This window comes from Dendrobates tinctorius, unplaced genomic scaffold (genome assembly GCF_039654945.1).
Source record: "Dendrobates tinctorius isolate UK_male_01 unplaced genomic scaffold, ASM3965494v1 ptg000129l, whole genome shotgun sequence".
Lineage (NCBI taxonomy): Eukaryota > Metazoa > Chordata > Amphibia > Anura > Dendrobatidae > Dendrobates > Dendrobates tinctorius.
Window position 1 is genome coordinate 21197638 of NW_027361797.1, and position 25925 is coordinate 21223562.

Genomic DNA, 25925 nt, shown 5'->3' on the forward strand with positions numbered 1-25925 from the left:
AAGGAAGTATGTGTATAAAAATAGCAGCTTTATTTAACTTATTCATGGTATGTGATGTGTATATATACTGTACGTCAAATGTTGTTTTTCTGACTTTAGAGTGGGCCCATCCGACGCTGAGCTCACATCTTTCCCTGCACATGACATGCACTTTTAGTGGCTGTGGATGGAATGGTTCTCCGCCTGCGGCTGTTAACCAGTTAAATTGTGCTGTCATTCTTGGACAGCACAATTTAACATGTGCCAGCTGGAAGTACATCATTAGTGTCTCTGTCACGTGATCGGGGGCACTGATGGATTATCATGACAGCCTGGGGTCTGCAGAAAACCCCTGTGCTTGTCATTACGAGCCCCCTGTAAATACCGGGCCGTGGCCAGCGTTCACAGGAGATTGTGATTTCTGCTATACGTAGCAATGCTCAGGATCAGTATAATGCATTCCCCATAGTCCTCCATACAATATAATAAAAGCATTCCCCGTAGTCCGTCATACAGTATAATGCAGCCCCCATATAGTATAGTGCACTCCCAATAGTCCTCAATAGAGTATAATGCAGCCCCCATATAGTACACAGAGTATAATGTACTCCCCATAGTCCTTGATAGAGTATAATGCAGCCACCATAGAGTATAATGTATCCCCCATAGAGTATAATGCAGTCCCCATAACTTATAAAGCAGCCTAACAGAATATAATACAGCCCCATAGAGTAAAATGCAGCCCCCATAGAGTACATATAGTATAATGCAGTCCCTATAGAGTATAATGCAGCCTCCATAGAGTATAATGTAGCCTCAGAGAATAATGCAGCCCCATAGAGTACAATGGAGCCCCAATAGAGTAGATATAGTATAATGCAGTCCCCACAGAGTATAATGCAGCCTCATAGATTATAATGCAGCTTCAAATAGTATAATGCAGCCTACATAGTCATCGCCCCCGCTGTGTCAGATGCAGAGGGGGAATGATGGGAGAGGGAGCGTCCTCTATCATTGATTTCAACTATATCGGCATCTGTGATGCTGATAAAGTTGAATACGCGATGTGGGGTTGACCGAGAGCTGGCGCTGGCACCAGGCTCCCTGACTCACGGGCCCCATAGCGCCCGAGTGGTATGTCACTATTAGCTGCACACCACTGTCTGGGGGCCCCTGTGGGTGCCCTAGGCAAATACCTAGTTTGCCTGCCCTTAACCACGGCCCTGGCAATGCTTAATGTTTAGCACAGGTGACTGGATGATTGCTGCTTCAACTCTCCTAAGAGGACTATTAGGGCTCGCTCATATGTGCGTATAACAAGGCCAAGTGCTATTCAATGTTTTATCGTATAGCACTCGGACCAATGTTATATTATGGGGCAGTGCAGATTGTGATTATTTTCTCATGCCATGATGATCGGATCACACGCACCCATAAAAGTTTGTGGGTGGGTGTGAAACATCGGACTGCACTCGATGTCATCAATGGAAAAGGACAAATGACTTTTTCTGTCTCCTCCGCACCTGTGCTCCAATTCTCACAGGCGAGAGAATCGGAGCACAGTGAACTGACACTCAGCTCAAGCTCTGATAGACTGATGACAAAACAGAAAATGGCCCAGGGGTGAAGGGGTTAAAACATGACATACGAAAAATAGACAAAAAAAGGCATAAAAAGGCATGCAAAAGTACGCAAATAACCTAATTGAAACAGAAATTCTGTTTTATAGGGAGCCATTAAAAACTCACCTAGTATTTGTCGTAGGGAACGTAGCTTTAAAGCTTTTGAAGTCTTGTTTTTGTAGGGTCGTTGTAGCTTTTAGTCGGGGCTACATGGGAATTTTGGTAATGCAACAGGTTGCATAACCAAAGATTGTTGTATATCGCCACTCCTTCGCAGGGATTGCATTCTGAGCCACAAGGTCCTGCGACAAGCAAATCGCAAAAATCCAAAAGATGCCTACTTTTGCAGTTTGTTTTTCGCAGCCATGGTACCTTCCTGGTTGCAATGCGTCCCCATTCACTAGCAGCTGCATACAGCAATGTTAGGTCACGCAATCTGTGTAATGGCCAGTCTCCGTTTAGTCCCCAGCCTTATTGATAGTAGTTTGGGAAACGCACAACTTTTAACTCCATATTTTGGGGGGAAGAGTTGAACCAGAACCAGGAGGCACAGACTAAGGAGGACTTGGTAAGCATGGGATCAGGAGCTGCAGAAGATCGCAGGGGTGAGTATCACTTCTTTTGTATTAAAGCGTTCCGAAATATTTTGTAAATCTTTTATATCTCCTGGAAAATCCCTTTGTATCCATCTTGTCCAAAGATAATAAATGATTCACTCAATAAACATTAGTTGTGTGCTAATTACTTTATTGAGACGTCTTTACAGTGGTTGGAGATCTATTTTTTGGGTATGAACTCCAAACCCTCTGCATGCCGTTTAATTATAGGGTCATGGAGCTGCATACAATCTGAATTTTATTACTGTCTGTATATCTTTTCGGAGATTTGTAGCTCTTTATCAGAGATGCTAAGTTCTGATTTCTAAAAAGGTATATTAGGAAATTAATGAGCTCACAATAACTTAAAAATAACATTGTGGTAAAATTGGACATTCACTTAAAGAGGACCTGTCATCAGGATTTTCTATCTCAAACAAATGGCATGTATGTAAAGGTGTTTAAACGCTGAGTAAATCTTCACCTTTCTTGTAGAACTCTGTTTTACTTTTTCAGATAAATCCATTGTTAAGTTGTATGTTAATGAGATGCAAGTGCTGTGGGTGGGCCCTGCACCTACATCTCACCTGCCTCTTTCTATTCCCCACCCCCTGCCTGCCTCCTGTCTCTGACTGACAGGTCACTGAAACATAAGTGATCTAGAGACATGAGGCAAGCAGTTGGTGGGGAATAGTTAGAGAGGCAGGAAAGCTATAAGTGCAGGGACCGCCCACTGCACTTGCGGCTCATTGGCCTATAATTTCAACTGTATTTCTCTAAAACTGGCTAAATGGATTTCTACAAGAAAGGTAAGAATTTACTCATCATCCATGCACCTTTACGTACATGTCATTAGGTTGGGGTCTGAAATCCTGAAGAATGGCTCCCTATAAAACTTTATTGTCCCACGTAACCCCTTTAATATTACATATAATGTGGAATATTGTGTTAATATTGTGGTAACTGTTTATGGCACTCTTTGTTTTACATATGATCCCAACTACTGGTAAATACATTGTGATTATTATAATTTCCACATTCTTTGATCGGAACTTCATGTGATTTCATAGCTTATAATGGCATTTCTCATGTATTAAAGGGCACCTGTCACCCCTCCCAGCCGTTTTTAAGTAAGAGCCACCTTGTGCAGCACTAATGCTGCATTCTGTCAAGGTGTCTCTGTTACTTAGGTTCCCTTCCACCACCGAAATAATCGGTTATAAAATTGTTGAAAAATACCTGAAATTTGTCAGGGGGGCAGGGCTTTCCCCCTCTGACTGACGCCTCGCATCCGTCACTCATTTCGAATTTGGCGCGGCCTCCTTAGTTTTCTTTTCAGATGCGGCGCCGGCGCTGTCCTATATCTTCTTGGGCATGCGCAGTCAGTGCTGCCCGACGTGCCCATGCTCAGATCACATCCCGGCCTGCCTTCCTATAGCGCGGCCACAGATCCCGCCCCGCAGTCGCTTATGATTTATTCACACTGCGGGGCTGGAAATCTTGGGCATGAGAGCCGCAGATAACTACTGCACATGCCCGAGATTCTTAGCTCCGCAGTGTGAATAATTCATAAGCGACTGCGGGGCGGGATCTGTGGCCACGCGATAGGAAGGCAGGCCGGGTGTGATCTGAGCACGGGCACGTCGGACAGCGCTGACTGCGCATGCCCAAGAAGATATAGGACAGCGCCGGCACCCACATTTGAAAAGAAAACTAAGGAGGCGGCAACAAATTCGAAATGAGTGACGGATGCGAGGCGTCTGTCAGAGGGGGAAAGACCTGCCCCCCTGACAAATTTCAGGTATTTTTCAACAATTTTATAACCGATTACTTCGGTGGTGGAAGGGAACCTAAGTAACAGAGCCACCTTGACAGAATGCAGCATTAGTGCTGCACAAGGTGGCTCTTTTACTTAAAAACGGCTGGGAGAGGCGACGGGTTCCCTTTAAAGTTTTGCAAAATCATGCTAACGTCAGCATCTGACCGTTAGAGCCCAGGAAATCTGTATGACTTTAATGATATGTGCACACAACATCTTTTTCAGGCGGTAAGTGTCGTAACCCTCTTGAAAAAGCGCTTAAAGTAGCACTCCGATTAACGTTTTTATCCTATTAATATATTGCAGTCATCATATTATTTAGCACTGTGTACTTACAATTGCTCATTTTGCCTTTCTACCCAGTAAATTCTTGTCTTTTCTCTGGTCTATGTAGAAACAGGAAGTGTCTTTCACCTGCATTTATCTTCCCCTTTTTCACCTCCTGACCCAGCTGCTCCTCCTTGCTTCCTGGGACTTTTGCAGTAACTTATGGTTCATACAGGGACAATTGACCTCCTGTTTCCACATAGAGTGTAGAAGGATTCAGTTAGTCAGTTTTTAATCACATGATGTCATGGATCTAATGGAAAAGAGAAGAATTAGCTGGGTAAAAAGGCAAAATGAGCAATTGTAAGTACACAATGCTGTATAATATGATGACTGCAATATATGAAGAGGATAACATTTTGATGGAAGTGCTTCTTTAATAAACATGAAAAAGAATGAACATATACACTGCAATGTAATAACGACTGCATGTTTTTGAACTTTTTTAACAGCTTCACATTGGTAAGTATACAAAGCGGTTAAAGTTAGTGACATGACCACTTGGAAGCTGCTCAATATTTCTCATATACAAATAAAAACACAAACACCGGTGGGGAAAGCGAACAAAAATCATGGCCGCAGAGTAACAAAAAAAGACTTACAGGAAAAACATGGCTAGCGTTTTCCTGAAGCATGGAAAACTTGTCCAGTACAGCAGCATCTAAAAGATATCGCGAGTCTTGGGGAAATTGTTGGCAAGCACTATCACACTGATGCCATGTGAACTAAAGATTCTAATCCATTTTTTGTGAGTAAGAAATTGATTTGCATACTTGTCACATACTGACTAGATTCTCATTCATTTCTCTCAATAGAAAATTAATTTGCATACGTGCAGTTGCCTACCGACTAGATTCTCAACCTCTTCTCAATAAAACATTGAGAGAAGCGAATGAGAATCTAGTCGACACATGACTTCAAGTATGCAACTTGTGATCATGTGACAACCGCTTGAATCGGCAGGCAGAGTCAAAGCTTAACAGTGTGAACATGACACACTGGTAACAATAGGGAAGTTGCAGTGTTTGCAAGAAATTTCCCAAGGGCTAAACAAAATTTACATCTGTGCACCGTAGATAGCATGACATTTAGTTTATTCTCATTAAGCTGCATATTGGAACAGTGAACGGAAGACGTGATGGATGGGTAAGAACTTGCTAAGAATGGATTACTCATTGAACCTACAGGTGTGGCCAAAAGTACTGACACCCCTGCAATTCTGTCAGACAATACTCAGTTTCTTCCTGAAAATGATTGCAAACACAAATTCTTTGGTATTATTATCTTCATTTAATTTGTCTTAAATGAAAAAACACAAAAGAGAATGAAGCAAAACATTGATCATTTCACGCAAAACTCCAAAAATGGGCCAGACAAAAGTATTGGCACCCTCAGCCTAATACTTGGTTGCACAACCTTTAGCCAAAATTACTGCGACCAACCACTTGCGGTAACCATCAATGAGTTTCTTACATTGCTCTGCTGTAATTTTAGACCATTCTTCTTTGGCAAACTGCTCCAGGTCCCTGATATTTGAAGGGTGCCTTCTCCAAACTGCCATTTTTAGATCTCTCCACAGGTGTTCTATGGGATTTAGGTCTGAACTCATTGCTGGCCACCTTAGAAGTCTCCAGTGCTTTCTCTCAAACCATTTTCTAGTGCTTTTTGAAGTGTGTTTTGGGTCATTGTCCTGCTGGAAGACTCATGACCTCTGAGGGAGACCCAGCTTTCTCACACTGGGCCCTACATTATGCTGCAAAATTTGTTGGTAGTCTTCAGACTTCATAATGCCATGCACACGGTCAAGCAGTCCAGTGCCAGAGGCAGCAAAGCAACCCCAAAACATCGGGGAACCTCCCCCATGTTTGACTGTAGGGACAGTGTTCTTTTCTTTGAATGCCTCTTTTTTTCTCCTGTAAACTCTATGTTGATGCCTTTGCCCAAAAAACTCTACTTTTGTCTCATCTGACCAGAGAACATTCTTCCAAAACGTTTTAGGCTTTTTCAGGTAAGTTTTGGCAAACTCCAGCCTGGCTTTTTTATGTGTCGGGGTAAGAAGTGGGGTCTTCCTGAGTCTCCTACCATACAGTCCCTTTTCATTCAGACGCCGACGGATAGTATGGGTTGACACTGTTGTACCCTCGGACTGCAGGTCAGTTTGAACTTGTTTGGATGTTAGTCGAGGTTCTTTATCCAACATCCGCACAATCTTGCGTTGAAATCTCTTGTCAATTTTTCTTTTCCGTCCACATCTAGGGAGGTTAGCCACAGTGCCATGGACTTTAAACTTCTTGATGACACTGCGCACGGTAGACACAGGAATATTCAGGTCTTTGGAGATGGACTTGTTGCCTTGAAATTGCTCATGCTTCCTCACAATTTGGTTTCTCAAGTCCTCAGACAGTTCTTTGGTCTTCTTTCATTTCTCCATGCTCAATGTGGTACACACAAGGACACAGGACAGAGGTTGAGTCAACTTTAATCCATGTCAACTGGCTGCAAGTGTGATTTAGTTATTGCCAACACCTGTTAGGTGCCACAGGTAAATTACAGGTGCTGTTAATTACACAAATTAGAGAAGCATCACATGATTTTTCGAACAGTGCCAATACTTTTGTCCACCCTGTTTTTTTATGTTTGGTGTGGAATTATGTCCAATTTGGCTTTAGGACAATTCTTTTTGTGTTTTTTTTTTTTTCATTTAAGACAAATTAAATGAAGATAATAATACCAAAGAATTTGTGTTTGCAATCATTTTCAGGAAGAAACTGAGTATTATCTGACAGAATTGCAGGGGTGTCAATACTTTTGGCCACAACTGTAGGCTTACAGTGCGATAAATATGTGGAGCATGGCTCCAAAGTTTCATCATCTCTCCCTTTTCATGGAGTACTATATGTAGTTGTGGGTGTGATTAGTCTTGTAGGTATTATATGGCAAATAATTACCCTCGCAATGTGAAAGTAACTGTCATGATCCCAGTGCAGGTTTTTGAGCTGCACGACAGGGGTTAATGTCTGGAGCTCAGTGCAGGTTTTGACCTGCACACCTGGGGTTAATGATTGTGGCCTCTCTTTGGTTCTGGAAGAGCTTCTAAAACAACGGGGAAGCTCCAATCCCTGTCAGTTATACTTTTGCCTTTGGCCGAGTGTGGTGACCTCTGTGTGCCTGTGCCTGTTCGTTGTTATAGCTTGTTTATATGGGTTCTGACTCGGTTCTGTTCCCCGTTGTGTTTGCATGTTGATTCTGTACTGCACTACCCTCTCTGTGTATGACTCGTTGCCAGTGATCTGACTACTCTCTGCTCGCCCCTCTTGTACCTTGCAGCTATCTCTGTGTATGACTCATTGGCTACGTCCTGACTGTCCTCCCTGTCTATGCCCCTTGGTAACTTTGTCTCGCAGTTACCCTGCTAGGAGTTCTCTTGCAGCTCCTAGCTCTCTGGAGTTTAGGCCACGCCCCCAGCAGTCACATTCTTCAGGTCCTGCTGTTCTGAAGTACGCACCTACTCGCAGGGCTGTGGAGTCGGTAAGCCAAACCTGCGACTTCGACTCCTCAATTTCCCTTCCACCGACTCCGACTCCAACATATATTGCTTATATTTAAGTGAAAAATTTATTGTAGTACAATGTGAACATGAGACATTTAATCATTTTTATGATACAATATTCAAGACATTTAGATAGAACATAATATATATTTATTGGAATACAACTTTAGAACACAAAAAACTAATAAATTGTAAATATGTAATACACTATGTAATATATATAACACTATGTAATAAACTATGTAAGTGGCAAAAAACAGTTTTCAACAAAAACATACTAAATAACATTTGTGCAGTCTATGAATTTGTTCTAAGAAATAGAATTGCCTCCATCAGATCCTCCTTCATAGATGACCTAAAATCTGACCTAATAATTTTAAGGCAAGAGAACAACCTCTCTACACTAACTTGGGTTGGAGGCAAAGCCGTAACCACATGGGCAACAGCTCTAACAGTTTCCAAGTATAAAGGAATTGCCTCATGCACAGTCAATTTTGATGAACGTTTGAATTTTTCTTTTTCTTTGAGAGCAAGTGAAACATTTTGCTGAAATATGGTCAATCTGCTTGCTATAGGAGATGGAGTGAAATCTTTTTCCTTGCAGCAATGCTTTGCCTGCTCCATATCATCCAAATACTTGTCAAAGTCAAACTCCTCATCTGATGAGGGTGAAGATATGGCAGCAGTAGCACTGTCAGGACCCAAGTCCTCTTCGCTCCTGGCAGTCCTCCTGTAGGCCACTCATCCTAACTGCTACCTCAGTCAGAGCTTCTTTTCCTTTAGTAAGCTGTTGATCATCAAGCAATATACGATGACTTGGGTCCACATAAACAGCTGCCAGAAAATTTTTATTTTCCAATAGCTGTGTCTCTCTCCGTTTCATTGAAGCAGAAATGCCATCTGCAATTAAATCTCCTCTTTGGGACAGGCAAAATAGCAAGTTCTTCCACTCCCTTATGAAAATGCCAGAAGTTAAATCCTCAGCTTGTAATTTTTTAGTCACGGTAAATAGGTGATTAAGCAATTCCTTCACTTCAACCACCTGTGTCCATTGACCTTCATTTAGGGTTACCTGAGGGTTTGCCATATCTATAAGAAATGGTTTTAGCCAGGATCAAAACTAGGGGGGGGCAGAGCCTCATACTGTTCCGCAGAATCTCATACTGCACACCTCAGCTGCTGCAGAACCTTATACTGCACACCTCTACACTTGAAAATAAAGCCTGCACCTTAAGATGTGGTGAATGCAGTCTATTTATTCCAACTATCAATTGATGTTGATGTGTTACTGAAGACGAGCAATGCCTGTCCTGGGCGTCCTTTTGGGCAGCTATGAGGTGTACCTGACTGGTGCTAAAAAAAAAATAAAAGAGTGTTAGTCTGTGTGCTACCCGGCTTTCATTCTTTTTGGTACAGATAAGATATGGATAGACAGATATGGATAAATGGACAGAGCAGATTTCTAATCTGTTTTTGCTATTGAAAACATTATCTATGAGCTCAAAAACCTTTCAGGTGATGCGGTTTTTTAAAAAGCTGATCTGCTTTTGCAGCTGAAAAACGTATCCTCAAAAAACGCAGCAAAAACGCTGTGTGTGAATGTAGCCTTAGATCAGGAATAGAACAGTCATTTATAGGACATTTCATAACTTTCCCAAATTCCTATGAAAAAATATTCAGCACATTCTGCATTGAACTACTGTACCCAATTTATTATATATTTTAGGAGTCTGAGTCGGACCATTTTATACCGACACCGACTCCACCAAAATGAGCTCCGACTCCACCACTCCGACTCCACAGCCCTGCCTACTCGGCTGCTGCCCGCTCCACAGGTATCTTTGAGCACAGTTCGCTTGACTCAGGACACGCGCACTGGCTCAGTGAGCAAGTTCAGTGCGGTGTTCCTGACAGTAACATTTCTGATGGATCTGTTTTGGAATCTATATACAAGTTATGTGTACGGCACATACAAGTGCTTCTCACTAAATTAGAATTCAGTGCTGAAATCTCATCTCCTGAGATCTTGATGCCGAGATCTCCATCTGCGCATGCGCGGCCCCCCCCGGTGGCCATTTTCCCGGAGTCCACCGCACAGGAAACCACAGAACTGCGGGGGGCTCTGGCCTTTCATGAAATGTCATCAGAGCCCCCCACAGCACCGGACACCTCTGGCAGCAGCAGCGAACACCCCGAGCAGCAGCGCTGGACACCTCGGGCAGCCGCGCTGGGGACACCTGCAGCAGCGGACACCTGCAGCGACACACTGCACATCGGACACCCCCTCATCCCAGCCTGCGGCCAGCAGCATCACCCCACTCCTGCCTCCTCCAGCAGCGACCCTGGGACCCCGCTTCACCACAGCCTCCACCCCCGGTAAACAAGATGCATGGATTATAAGAAGCACCACCATTTTATTAAAAAAAAATTCTTATTTTTCACCTCAAAATTTGGGGTGCGCCTTATAATCTGGAGCGTCTTATAATCCGAAAAAATACGGTACATTAACTTTTTGATGATATTCTAATTTAGTGAGAAGCAATTGTATACATTCTCACTTTTAAGCTTGTAAGAGGGTTGAAAAATGATCCACCGCCCTTTTACATTATCGGTCTAATATTACACGGCCCCCACTGTTATGTTTCAGACTGTCATATCCTTTAATGATTTATATTGGTAATCTGTTGCGGTGATAACCACCTGATTACCAAAGTTACCGTCTTTCTTGATGATACCATGTCACATAATGCTATACAGTATTGTGCCGAACATTCTGCTGCTAGGCGGTATTATTCCTCCTAGTCAGATATGTTGCCTTAATGAATGTTAATGTGTGACTACAGTAATTTTGTTATCTCTGTGATGTGACAGACGTCGAGCCTCACTGAGAAGTGAGAGATGACAGTATAGCTAGAGTTTAGAATTGGCGGTGGAGAAACGATGTTTCGTGAAAGGTTTTGGGTCAGGGGTCTGCAGTTCTGCTAGTAGGAAGTCTTGAGGGGTTTTTACTCGTATTCTACTAGTCAGAAGTGTACTAGGACACAGGCGAGACGGTTGGTGCATGGAGCAGAGTCCGGTAAGTGTGTCCTGCGCCCTCATGCTTCCTTTAGCCAATCGAAGAGCTTAAAAAGGGACTACGGTATTTTGGGCTAGTAAGTGTTAGTCATGTAGACAGTACAGACGGGGGTAACACCCAAACCCCAGTTAGTTAGAAGTGAGGATAAGCAAGCACTTACTATTAAATGGGATTCCAAGTACTTTCATACTGAGGGCCTATAATTTAGGGTAGGTCACCGATATCCCATCGCTTGGGGTGCGACACCTGGCCAGATGGGAGCAGTTGCAGAGCTGCACAGCTCCAACAATTGTCTAGTGGCTGCCACATGGCATTGGAGATCCACTCCCCTTTAATAGGGGTGGATGTGCAGTACTTGGCCACAGCCACTATATAGTTGACAGAGATGCGCTGTTCTGCTCCACAACTGTTCACATCCGGCCAACACCAGGAATAGCTGATCGGCGAAGGTGCAAATCCAATCTGTTTTACATTCTCTCTGGTTTGATTCTGTTTAGGATATTTCCTTCTAAGTAAGCAGCTTCAACAAATCTTCACACAAACAGAGGAAGTTGTGTGACCTCTGGTTATTATCCCTGTGGTGGTTAGCATTATCCATGGTATATGTGAGCTGAGTAGAAAGAGATTTTAGAGACAATATTTGGTTTCCATACATATGTGTCTTTGCATGTTATTAGACTCTAGGGAACTAGAGCATTAAAGGGGTATTCTGGCCAGAGTCAGATATAAAATATATCAAAATAACCAGGGCTGTGGAGTCGGTGATCCATACCTCCGACCCCTCAGTTTCCCTGACTCCGACTCCACAGCCCCGGCCACTACTCAGCATGTACATAAAGTGCAGCATAGATTCATCTCAGCTAAAAGCCAGACATTTAATAACTTTCCCAAATTCTTATGAAAACATTTATAGCCCATCCTGCCTTGTACTGCTATACCCAATTTATTACATATTTTTGGAGTCGGTCCATTTTATACTGATTTCACCAAAATGGACACCGACTCCACTACTCAAACTCCATAGCCTTGAAAATAACACATATAAAGTGATGGCAACAGTTATACTAATTATGCAAATTGTCTTTTCAAAGCGGAAGAGGACTAGAACTCTCGTGTCACCTATTGGAAGTAGCAATCCTAGAAGTCAATGTTGACCCTTTAACAAGCCTTGTTACATGACTTAGGATAAAAGCCAAGCCAGAATCTCAATTTGCAGACACTGTGTTTCGGGTACTGCCCCTCGTCAGTGCAAAGTGTGAGACCTGGTTTGGCTGTGTGAGAGGCGTCTGACCGATATCCAAGAAGTATTATTTCTCCTTGCGGGGAATGACAGGCTAAGCACGTCAAGGTGAGGAGACTTAACCTGCAATGCTCCTCTGGGAAATATGCTAATTATGCAAATTGTCTCTTTAGAGAGGAAGAGGACTAGAACTCTAGTGCCACCTATTGGAAGTAGCAATCCTAGAAATCAATGTTGACCCTTAGTTATACTAATACTAAAGCATATTAACAGTAACTTTCTGTTTTCTATAAAAATTCAAGTATCTTCATATCATTTTTTTTTCCAACACCAATAATTGCCACTCAATAGAACTGTGCAACTCCTTTTCTCAGAGCTGCTTCCCCAGCAATAGTCTGATTACCATAGGTTTAGTTCAGCTATAACTTTACCTGTGACAAATCAGCTGCTGTCTTTAAGGGAAGCGGAAGATGTCCAAACAGCCACTGTAAGTGAACAGGCTTAATTACAGATGATCATTATTATTTATTTTATTATGCTTTGCTTATATAGCTCCATCATATTCTGCATAGCTTTACACACATCATCATCGCTGTCCCCATTGGGGCTCACAATCTAAAGTATGTCTTTGGAGTGTGGGAGGAAGCCCAAGTAAAAGTAAGGAGAACATACAAACTCATGCAGATGTTGTCTTTGGTGGAATTTAGACCAAGGATCCCAGCGCTGCAAGGCTACAAAGCTAACCACTGCGCCACCGTTCTGCCCTTGAATCTTTTTCAAATTCGACAAGTTTGGCAAATTTTTCTCTAAATTGTATTCATAGAGAATAACATTTTTGGGAAATCACAGTTAGTCCAATTGCCTTGAAACAAATTGTATTTACTCTGAGGTCTACTAGGACTTTCTTTATCCAGTCCATTTCCACGTCCTTAATGCAAACACAGCCCTAGTAATGTCAAGTGACCTCAAGATAGAAAAGGACCCGAAACAAACAACCCATTTAATGGTCCTCTGACACTTTTCATGTCTTTTAACCCCTTCCAGACCAGGATTTTTTTTCCTTATTTGCCCTTTCATTTTTTTCTTCTACTTCTTCCAAGAATCATATTTTTTTTTTTTTTTTTTTTTTTTAGTTTTCTGTCCACATACTCTTATGAGGCCTTGTTTACTTGCAGTACGAGTTGAAATTTTGACTGACACCATTAATTTTACCTTTCAGTGTACTGAAAAATGAGAATCAAATTAAAAACTTGAAATTTTGGAATTGTTTTTTGGGTATTATTTTTTTTCACAGCATTCATTGTGCGGATTTGACTTTGCAGCATGATTCTCCAGGTCAGAATGATTACAGTGATACTAAACATGCATAGCTTGTTGTTTTAGTTTTTTTTTTATTTAAGAAGTAAAAAAAATAAAATATCGAGATTCATAAAATTTTAGCTTGTGTCACCATTTTTCTAGACCCAAAACATTCTAATTTTTCCGTTGATGGACCTGTATGAGGACTTATTTTTTCATGGAGAGCTTACAATATTAGTGATACCATTTTTGGGGTAGTATGATATTCTGATCGACTCCGTAGCTTGCATCAAAGTGGACCCCACATGTGATGTACTAATACATAAAATGTTGAGAAAGGGTTAAAATAAAAAACAAACCAATACAACATTTTCCCTCTTAGTAATGTATGATCAGGTGGACTATTCTGTGCAGAACAGTGACTCAAACTGATCACTGAGAAGAGTGTTGTCCCATATATTCCATAATACCGCACACCTACTCCCCACTAATACGCTTGCTAGACGCAATGGAGGCCAGTTGTGACTTGCATTTGGTACTATCATTGCCCGATGACTGGTGCCAGTGATGGTGGCCGTGCTTTTACTGCTGTTAGCGGCTCCCACATTCTTAGCCGTGGTATTTTTTTATTTTATACTATCATTGCCATTTTTTCTTTATTATACATTTTTTACAACCCTATAATTAACTTTTGACTATCTTTTCAACCCTAGTTATTCAGTCTTTTCCAAAAAGGAATGATAGGTAGATAGGTACATATATGAAAAGCAAAATGTGTGAGCTGGTTGCAGTATAAGCGTGTTGAATGGACTAGCCAAATTATAGTAGTAAAACAGATATGAAAAAAAAATAGTTGTGACTTGCACACTTTGTGAGGTAAACAGTCACACTTAAATGTCTGAATTTGTAGTAATTTTCTGTTGTATTTTCTAAAAACAATTATTCCTTCCTTTGCAAAAATGGTTGCACAAGAAATGCTAAAACTTCCTTGTGACAAGCAGGCACACCAACTCTGATTAAAACTTATTTCAGATTTTTTTTTCTGTGAAAACTATTGTGCTGTGTTGCTTCTGCTCTCTAGTGCATTAGTAATGAAGAAAAAAATAGGCCATTCTAATTCAAAAGCAAAAGGACAGATGCTAGCTACTCCATATCACTGATCAAACATACTGAGTGTATGTATTATTTGAAGACTGCTACTCTCATCTTCTTCAGTGCTATGTATAGTGTTATAATGTCTGGAGTATTCAATATTTTGTGGCTTTCTTTTCCTATCTCTATCACTGAACTGTAAGCTTTGATTTCCTCTTGCTATCCTAAAATAGCCCTAAAATGGCTGCTGCATTCCCTGCCTAAACTTTTGTACAAGCTATGATAGTCTACTCTGATTGTCTGTGCTATACCATTAGATGTGAGAGCTGCAAGGCATTATGGGGAACCAGCGAGGTCGCTCCTGAGATGTCTTGTTAGCCTTCTATGACTGGTGTAATCTGCAATTTCTAAAAAGACAGTGGGCTTTTTTTTTTACGTATCCATACATCCAGGTCGCCTGGTACTTACTAGCCTTAAGGCCCCATTACACATAACGATGTCCCAGCGATCCTACCAGCGATCCGACATGATGGGATTGCTGGGACATCGTTAGGCTGATCGCTGGTGAGCTGTCACAAAGACAGCCCCTCCAGCAATCAGGACCAGCGACGCCGGACGCTGGTTTCTAATGTAAATAGCGGGTATCCAGGAGCCTCTATATCATGATGGATATGTGGAGTCATTTATAGGGTATATTTACATTCAGCAGAAATTGTGGGACAAATTTTGGTGCCATTTTTATGCATTTCCCAGTGCAGAAATGTAAACTCTGGGGCTAAAACAAAATTTTGGTGGTAAAAATGTAATTATTTTTTACTCTTTTGTGCAGTGGTATAAAATCCTGTGACACACCTGTGGTGTCAATAAGACCACTGCACCCCTAGATGAATTAACTGAGGGGTGTAGTTTGTAAAATGATGTCTCTTATGGGGAGTTCTGCTGTTCTGGCACCTCATGGGCTCTGCCAGTGTGATATGGCACCCTAAAACTAGTCCAGAAAAATCTGAACTCTAATATGCCGCCTCTTCCCTTCTGAGCTTTGTGCTGTGCTTTTCGACCACATATGGGGTATTGATGTACTCATAAAAAATATCACCACAAATTTTGGGTTCCATTTTCTCTTGTTACCCTTCTGAAAATAACAAATTTAGGGCTAAAATAACATTTTTGTGAGAAAAATGTTTTTTTTTTTTTATTTTCACATTATAATTATATTTTTTTCTGTGAAACACCTGTGGATTCAAGGTGCTCAGCACAAATCGAGATAAGTTCAATGAGGGATCTAGTTTCCAAAATAGTGTAACTTTTGGAGTGTTTCCACTGTTTATGCACATGAGGCGTTCTCCAAACGCGACATGGCGTCCGCTAATTATTCCAGCAAATTTTGCATTCAAAAAGTCAAATAGGTCTCCTTCTTTTCCGAGCCCTGCCATGCGCGCAAACAGTAGTTTTCCCCCACATATGTGGTAGCGGTGTACTCAGGAGAAATTGCACAACAAATTGTACTGTGCAATTTCTCTTGTTACATTTTTGTGGGAAAAATTAGATTTTTTTTTAAATTTTCTCAGCTCATTCTTATAAGCTTTTGTGAAGCACCTGGGGGTTTAAGGTGCTCACCACACATCTAGATAAGTTCCCTGAGGGGTCTAGTTTCCAAAATGGTGTCATTTGTGGGGGTTTCCGCTGTTTAGGACCACCAGGAGCTTTTAAACGTGACATGGCATCTGCTAATTATTCCAGCAAATTTTGTATTCAAAAAATCAAATTCTGAGCCCTGCTGTTCGTCCAAACAGTGTTTTTTTTCCCCTCACATATGGGGTATTGGCATGCTCAGGAGAAATGACACAAAAAATTGTGGGGTCCGTTTTTCTCCTGTTACCCTTGTAAAAATTAAAAAGTTGGGATCTAAAAGTAAAAATTTAGTGGAAAAAAAGTTAAATGTGCATTTTTTATTTTCACCTTCTAAATATTTCTGTGAAGCACCTGAAGAGATAATAAACTTTTTGAAGGTGGTTTTCAGTACCTTGAGGGGTGCAGTTTTTAGAATGGTGTCACTTTTGGGTATTTTCTTTCAAAGTCACTTCAAATGTGATGTGGTCCCTAAAAACAATTTGGTTGAAAAAATGAGAAATCGCTGGTCAACTTTTAACCCTTATAACTTCCTAACAAAAAAAATGTTTAAAAATTGTACTGATGTGAGAAATGTTATTTATTAGCTATGTTGTTTGTGTGACAACTCTGATTTAAGGGCAGAAAAATTAAAATTTTGAAAATTGCTTAATTTTCACCAAATTCCTGTTGTTTTTTTTTCCACAAATAAGCGCAAGTCATATTGAAGAAATGTTACCACTATCATGAAGTACAATATGTCATGAATAAACATACTCAGAATCGGTGGAATCCAGAGTTATTACCACATGAAGTGACACTGGTCAGAATTGTAAAATTTGGCCTGGTCATGAAGGTGCAAACAGCCTTGGGGATTAAAGGGATTAAAATAGTCCAAAATTGCACATATAGTTGGGAGTTGTTCTGTTAAGTGAAGTGAAATCCACCACCCTAAGTGAGTAGAGATAGGATGTCATCATTTCCAGTTAGAAAATGTCACATTAATCAGTTACCTGACCTCTGCAGGCAATCAGGGCCTCAACAGTCAGGTGGGTGATGGACATGATGTCATCATTTCCACTACTGAGGCTACCAATGTCCTGGAAAGCAACATTTAATGTTAATAAATCGCAAATTATGCTAAATTTTCTCCAGCAAAACTACAAATTCTGTTCATCTTCTCTTTCCCAAAGGGAGGGCAACATGTTTAGAGATAGATCTTGCTTTTCATTTTGCATATCATTCCTGATGATAGTCATTGACTTATGTCTTTTATGTCTTACAGTTGATGAATTATCCATCCTGCATTCCACAGACAGCTGTCTGAAGCTATTATTCAGCGAAACAGATCCAATATGTCCATTTCAAGACTCAAATATGGAGGGTCAGTAGCATTATAGCATAAATTTAGGTGTTTGTTCTGTTTAAATATTACCAAAAAATATTAAAATATACACTATATGGACAAAAGTATTGTCAACTACACCTACAAGAGCTTTTATGACGTCTCATTCTAAATCCATAGTTGTGAATATGGAGTCCCCCTCCACACACACATGACTTTTCAGACAAAACATTTGTGAGGTTGAACAATAATGATAGACTCAAAGGCCTGGTTCGCGATCTCCATTCTAGTTCATCCTAAAGGTGTTGGAAGGGGTTGAAGTCAGGGTTCTGTGCAGCCAGTCAAGTTCCCCAAACCAAACTTGATCAGCCTTGCCTCTATGGACCTTGCTTTTTGTACATGGGCACAGTCATGGGAAACAGAATAGGACCTTCCCCAAACTGTTTCCATAAAGTCAGAAGTATACAATTGGCCAAAGTGTCTTGTGAATTTTCTTTCACTTGAATGAAGGGCCCTGGGTCAATCCCTGAAAGGCATTATTCCTCCTCTACCAAATTTTATGTTTATCCTTCAGTCTTCAAACCCAGTCACATTCATCAAACTGCATGATAGAGAAGTATGATTTGTTACTCCACAGGACATGTTTTTACTTCTCCAAACTCCAGTGGGAGAAGCTGTACATCACTCCATCCGATTCTTGGCACTGTGCTTGGTAATGTGTTGTGAATTCGCTTTCTGGCCTACCTCTGGTTACTACTAGTGAAGGTAGTGGAGCTGGTTATATTGACAGAGGGGTCGCAAGTTCTCTTTTTGGACTCCCTCTGGTGGAGGTAAAGGAGCTGATCTGATTAACAGACGCTTGTCACCTGATAATGAGGAGGACGATTGGAGATCTGGAGTTTCTGACAGGATTTAAGACAGCCAACTCCCTCTATCCCTGCTGGTGATTTTTTCATGCCTCCTGAGGTCTTAGTTTCCAGCTCAGTCCCTGCATGCTCAACTAAGTGTTCTTTTGCTGTTGTTCAAATTTGATCTGGTTTTGTCTATTTCAGTTTTGTGTGGTCAGCCAGCTCCGGCTGGGGCTGTGCTGAATTTCCATCCTTATGTTACTGCTTGTGCCAGTTTGTTTTTTCTCCCTTATTAGATTGGCCTCTTTTTGCTCTGCTTTCAGAATATACCAGAGTGCTGATATAGTGGGCGAAGTCGTGTGACTTCAGTATTTTTCTATCAGACGTGTTGGACTTTTTTTGCAGGGTTTTTGCGTGATTGCAGACAGTGTCATTCCTTTCCTGTCCTGTCTAGTTAGTGTGGGCCCCACCGTTTGCTCAGTCTATTTTCCTACCTGCGTTTGTGATTTCATCTTGTCTCACTGACAATATATGTTTGGGGGCTATCTATTCCTTTGGGGTCTGCTCTGGGGCAGTTTAGATTTCCCCTTTCTTGCTTTAGGCTTATTTAGCTCTCCGGCTGTGTTGAGGCATCTAGGATCATCGTAGGTACGCTCCACGGCTTCTGCTAGTTTTGTGGATAGGATCAGGGGTCTGCAATCCACTTAGTTACCAACCTCTCTGGTTTTCTGTGGCTTAGCTTGGTCTTTCTCTCCTCCTCAGTGACCCAATCATAACAGTGATGTAAGGCTTTAATGCAGCTGCTTGGCCATGGACACTCATGCCATGGAGCTCCCAGTGTGCAGTTTTTGTACTGATGACAATGTTTGTAATTCTGTAGTTATCCGGTCTGCAAAGTCTTGGCGATTTTTATGCACTTTGTGACTCTGCTCTGTAACTTTATGTGAACTGAGTTGCTGTGGTCTGGATTTTGTACGCCTGTGTAATGGGACTGCGTGGAAAACCCTAATACAGTTATTAAAAGGTGTTTCTCAGGACGTTTGTCCGGTGTATTTTGACCCGTGCAAGGTCTAATTATTTACAGTACTTTCTATGTGTTTATCATGATTAAATGAAAGAGGGAAATATTTTTCTACATCCAGCTTCCTTGTGTCTGAACTGCATTACTGTGCTAAACATCTTTAGTGCCAAAGTAATTAAAATAATCTAAGTTCTGGCTAAAAGTATGAACTACCCTATATTGATTTAAATACTAAAGGCAGTGTTGTCACCCAGGTCACTATTTAAAAACTATAAAAACACACAGTGAATTGTTCTATACACAGTTGGCTTAAGGGTATGAACACACATTGCCGTTTTTTTTTAGATTTTTTTTAGCTGCTAATACTGAAAATGTGCACATGACCATAGAGATTGTCTTAGTGAGTTAGTTAGATTTAATCTCGTGATCTGCACCGCCCCCTAGGAGCGATCAGTGAAAATCAGCAACATCCACGGACCTTAGACAATGATCTATGACATTAACATCTTACTTTTTTTTTCTAGATTTTGAAGACATACCTTCAGATTTCCCAGACTGCAAAGACCTGTTAACAGGTACGGAGCCAATAAGACATCTGCTCTCCATATGTAAGAAGCATGAGTGAGTTGCAGCAGGACATGAGTTCTGGAGTAACTACATTTATGGCTTTACTTTGGTATGCAACTTTATGAAGAAATTGTAATGATATCAATGTTTTATTGAATATAAACCCTTTGACACTTTACAGGAATTAACATCTGGTTAAAGCTCGTGGCACAATGTATTCTTGTTGGTTGGGTGACTGTTTTCCTCCACTGACGCTGTGATTTCAGTAAAAGAAAGATAAAAAAAGACCCACAATATCTAATTAAAAGTGCACGTAAAATGTGGACCATAGAAGGATAGGAAAAAAAGGATAAAGGTGGTGACACATTTCTGTAAAATTTTCACACAGTGCCCCATAGCAATATACAGTGTACTCTTTTTTTTTTTTTTTTTCCAGAAACCCTGTAAAATTATCTCTATTTTTTATTGTAATGGTAGATTTGTGCCAAGTGCTTAGCTATAAGTCATCTACCACGAGAACATATGCTTTCTCATGAGACACTTCTGCTTTCTGGGACCAAACATTTTTGAGGAAATGGGAACTGTTTGGTAAGGGAGCATCTCATAGTCAGGGCAAGAACTCGACAAGTTGACCGGTCAGTCTGACTTTGATATCTGTATAGGTGCTCAACTAAATGTAGACTTACAGTAGTTGAGTATCTGTGTAGCCCAAGCAGCTCAACCTGAAATTTTGGTTGTGATGTAGTGTAAAATATTTTAATCGGAGCACAAAAATTGACAATTGTAATGTGCTTTAACAAGCGAACATACGATAAAAGGGTGTCATACATTTGGTCCGGGAATATCAGAATCACATACCCTTTTCTGCATAGAAGATCGTGACATTGATTGTATTGTAACTTCATGTCTCCTCAGTTATTTAGGGAGGCACGTCTACATAAATGGATGAAAACTAATACACGTTTTCTGTTTCAGATGATTTTGTGAGCGAATTCCCAACATTGGGTAAGTTGATTTTTTTTTTTTTCATGGCCCCCATGTAGGCATACGTCATTACTACGTAGGAATTGGTAATTGCTAAAGATCCTTCCCACAGAAAGACTAGTTAGTTGACTACTGAAAAATGGTAAATTGTGTCCACAAATCTTAATAGTACAACCTTTTCAACTGATGAAGACTCAACATCTATTCTGTATTATACATATCAGTGTGAGCCTTTTGGGAGGTAGAAAAGAGGTAACAGGTTCACTTTTTTATCATAAGATGGTGGAAATTCTCTTTCCAGATGGTCATAGTAATGAAGAGGAGTTTATTTTGCTGGGTCATGATGATGAAAGTTGCAGTGCTTATAAGCTTGTCTACTTTACGTTGGGTTCAAACGACCATATTTCATGGTCTCTTGACCCAAACTCAGAACCTTATCCCCTTAATGACTGCTGATACGCCTTTTAACAGTGGCAGTTAAGGGTACTTAAACCACAGCGCCACTTTTTAACGGCGCTGACACCCCAGACAACATGATTCGGGTTGGTTTTTACCGACCCCGGTGTTGTGATCGCCGTTATTAACGGTATAACGGCGACTGCAAAACAAAAAAAAGTCATATTTACCATTTAATTTCTCTCTCCTCTGATGTGATCGCACATCAGAGGAGAGAGAAATAGGGTCCCCCAATCACCTTCGCCTCGGTACCTCTGGTGTCTATGCATGCCCCCCTGAAGACCCCTAGGCCGCAGGCGTCTTCTTCCAGGAGAAAATGGCGGACGCATGCGCAGTGCGTCTGCTGAGATCTGCCGGCCAGCAACTATAGGAGAATTTTCTATTGGTTCGTTTTGATCACTGTGATAGACCCTATCACAGTGATCAAAATAAAAATTAGTAAATCAAATCCCCTTTTATCACCCCCTTAGTTACGTAAAAATAATAAAATTAAAAAAATGTATTTATTTCCATTTTCCCAATACGGTTAAAGTTGGGCTAAAGAGAGTTGGGCTAAAGTGAGTTGGGGCTAAAGTTAGGGTTAGGGTTGGGGCTAGCGTTAGGGTTGGAATTACAGTTAGAATTGGGATTATGGTTAGGGGTGTGTTAGGGTTAGGTTTGGGGATAGGATTATGGTTAGGGGTGTGTTGGGGTTAGGGTTGGAGTTAGAGTTGGGGGGTTTCCACTGTTTAGGTACATCAGGGGGTCTCCAAATGCGACGTGGCGTCACCATTGATTCCAGCCAATTTTGCTTTCAAAAAGTCAAACAGTGTTCCCTCACTTCTGAGCCCTGCCATGCGCCCAAACAGTGGCTTTTCCCCACTGTGGTGTAATGACCACTGTGTCCACTACGGGGCGCTGTGTGGATGTCCCAAGAGAACGGATGAGTGGCAGAATCCAGAAGGATAGTTATGTATCTCAAAGTGGGTGGCTTTGAGATGGAGACTTGTGTATGTGTGATCAGCAATATCATTGCTAAGGTGTTGTTTCTAAGTGTTAGGGAGAAGTCTTCAGGTAACTAGAGATGGGCGGGTTCTGGTTACCTACAAATCCACCCAGGGGTGTGTCTGAAAATGCCTATAGTAAAAGGCTTTGTAAATGTGTGAAGGACCTGTGATGAGGTCATAGCCATGTGACCCAGTGGGCGGGGCTACGTACCATATAAGGTGGCCAGGGTAGGTCACAAAGGTGAATGCTGGGACCTGATTGGTCCAGTTTGGAAGGTCCTGTGAGGAGAAGGATCTCCTGGCTAACAGCCTGTGGAGCGGCTGTGTGTGTAATGGCGGCCAGCGTCTGAGAGTCCCTGAGGAGTGAGTGGATGTCTGCAGCCTGGAGAAACAGCCATATGGGAACCCTGACGTGGGTGAGATAACCCTGGGGCTAAATAGCCTGTTTAATGGACGCTATGCCGTAATGTGAAGCTATATAATGGACGCTACGCTGTTGTATATTCCTGCTGTGGTTTATGATGGTGAATAAACCTCACGGACTGATATGGTTTTATGGAAAACCCTTACCGGATGTGATTTATTTGCTGCCAAGTGAGTGTCCCCCAACCTTGAATGACACCGCTACCTCACACCACATATGGGGTATCGGCGTACTCAGGAGAAATTGCACAACACATTTTGTGGTCCATTTTCTCCTGATACCCTTGTGAAAATAAAAAAATTGGTTTCAAAGTAATTTTTTTGTGAAAAAAGTAAAATGTTCATTTTATCCTTCCACACTGCTTTAGTTCTCGTGAAGCACCTGAAGGGTTAATAATCTTCTTGAATGTGGTTTTACGCACCTTGAGGGGTGCAGTTTTTAGAATGGTGTCACTTTTGGGTATGTTCTATCATATAGATCCCCCAAACTCACTTCAAATGTGAGGTGGTTCCTAAAGAAATGGTTTTGTAAATATTGTTGGAAAAATAAGAAATCGCTGGTCAACTTTTAACCCTTATGGGAAATGTTATTTATTAACTAGTTTATGTGATACCACTCTCATTTAAGTGTCCAAAAATTAAAAGTTTGAAAATTGCAAAATTTTCAAAATTTTTGCCAAATTTTCATTTTTTTCATAAATAAACGCAAGCTATAGCAAATAAATTTTATCACTAACATGAAACACAATATGTCACGAAAAAACATTCTCAGAATCAATGGGATCCGTTGAAGTGTTCAAGAGCTATAACCTCATAAATTGACAGTGGTCAGAATTGTAATAATTGGCTTGGTCATTAAGAAATTGGCTCTGTCACTAAGGACCCCGTCACACATAGCGACTCACCAGCGATCCCGACAACGATATGAACTTGTCAGGATCGCTGGTGTGTCGCTACATGATCGCTGGTGAGCTGTCAAACAGGCAGCTTCATCAGCGATCAGGACAGCGACATGTGGGTAACAAGCGACGCACGTTGCTTAGTTACCCACTGTGTACCTTAGTTACCAGCGCGCTGGTGCAGGAAGCTGGTAACCAAGGTACACATCGGGTTTCTAAGCGGCGCGCGGCACTTAAAAACCCAATGTGTACCTTGGTTACCAGCTCGCTGATCGCTGGTCTCCCGCCTGCCACACGCAGTGATGTGGGCTGGCCAGCGGGAGACCAGCGATCAAAAAATGTCCTGGCAATTCCAGGACGATCAGCGATACCCGGCAGGGGGTCCGGTCGCTGAGAAGTGTCACACACAGCGATCTCGCTGGTGAGATCGCTGTTGCGTCACAAAACTTGTGACTCAGCAGCGATCTCGCTAGCGAGATCGCTGTGTGTTAGGGGGGCTTAAGGGGTTAAATATGCCTGTGATGCTATATGTTCGGGTCAGGAGACCTGTGGTCCGTCTAAGGGCTTTGTGATCCATATTCGAACTTTGCAGACCGTGAATTTTGCCCATCTGACCCCAGCCTTGCCAACGTCATCCTGAAGGTATGGCATAATTAGGCAAAGCTTGAATTTAGGCAAATATTCTCTGCTTTTTGAATGATTCCGAAGTCCCTGTTCTTGTAAAACTCTTCTGAATGCTTCACAGAAAATTGACTTGTATTTATTTTTTCCAGATATTTCATATATTGAAGAATTAGTAAATTTTACAATTGGTGATGAAAATAATCTACTCCGTAAGTAAAAAATTTAATCTGCTTTGTATGCAACGTCTACGGAAGGAATCTAGTGAGATATACTGTATGCATTCACTACTGCACATAGATATTCAAAGAAATACCAAAATTGCCAAAGAATAGAAAAATTAATGTTAGTAGACCCCTTAAAGAATTTCACAAAATTTGTAACCTGCTCTGAAGCTTTGACACTGTAATTGTGTATCTATTTTAATCCACACGTCAGGCTCATTATAACATACTATACAAGGTTTATAAATAATTCAGATTTATGAATATTTGGTCCAAAAAGTCAGATTCATGTCACCGCAATCTAATGGGATATAATGGGTTGTGGGTATATATGTGTGTACAGTATATGCAGTACATGTACCCACAGTGATGTACACTGCACAAATATTTAGACAGTGATACAAGTTTTGGCATTTTAGCTGTTCACCAAAAAATATTCAATATGTATACAGTTATATGATCAATATTGGCTTAAAGTGCAGACTTATTTTGATGCTATTCACATCCTAATTGAAGTAAGGGTTTAGGAATTACAGCTCTCTAATATGTAGCTGCCTCTTTTTAAAGGGACCAAAAGTAATTTGGAAAATTCTCGCTAAAGCTCTTTAATGGGCTGCATGGGCTTTTCCCTTGTTAATCCATCATCAATTAAGCAGGTAAAAGGTGGGGAGCTGATTCCAGGTGTGGCTTTTGCATTTGGAAGCCGTTGCTGTGAACCCATAACATGCGGACAAAGGAGCAATCAATGGAAGAGAAACTGACCATCATTGGGCTGAAAAAAAGAAATGTATCAGAGAGAGAGCAGAAATGTTAGCAGTGGCCAAGTCAACAGTTTGACACATTCTGAAAAAAGAGCGCACTTATGAGCTTACAAAGCCTTGGATATCCATGGAGGACAACAGTGGTGAATGATCACAGAATCAGGGCTATACTTTCTGCTCAGATTCAGCCAAATATAGAAAGGTTGTTTGGACGACGCTTCACAGCACACATGACCCAAAACACACTGTGAAAGAAATCCTGAAGGTTTTTACGGTAAAGCAGTGGAATATTCTAAAATGGCCGAGTCACCCTATCGAGCATGCATTTCACATGCTTAACACAAACCTTAAGGCAGAAGACCAACAAAAAAGAAACAACTGAAATTATCTGCAGTAAAGGCCGGCAAAGCATCACAAAGGAGGAACCCAGCGTTTTGTGTCATCCATGGCTCCCAGACTTCAGGCAGTCATTTTCTATGGGATGCCAAAGTTCAGAATACTATTAATATTATAATATAATAATTCTGATTACAAACAAGATTTGTTATTTTGCATATTGCATTGTTTTTTGTTTTTTTTTAA

General features: G+C 41.2%; 1 protein-coding gene across 2 annotated transcripts in view; it reads left to right on the forward strand.

The window, feature by feature from the left end:
• The window catches only part of CIITA (class II major histocompatibility complex transactivator), a 150474-nt gene that overhangs the window by 93610 nt on the left and 30939 nt on the right, over positions 1 to 25925 (forward strand). For both annotated transcript variants that reach the window (XM_073542846.1, XM_073542847.1), the window contains exons 2-5: positions 17494 to 17592; positions 19947 to 19997; positions 20965 to 20994; positions 24511 to 24570. In XM_073542846.1, coding sequence (XP_073398947.1) covers positions 17494 to 17592; positions 19947 to 19997; positions 20965 to 20994; positions 24511 to 24570 — 240 coding nt within the window. The remainder of the gene's footprint in view (positions 1 to 17493; positions 17593 to 19946; positions 19998 to 20964; positions 20995 to 24510; positions 24571 to 25925) is intronic.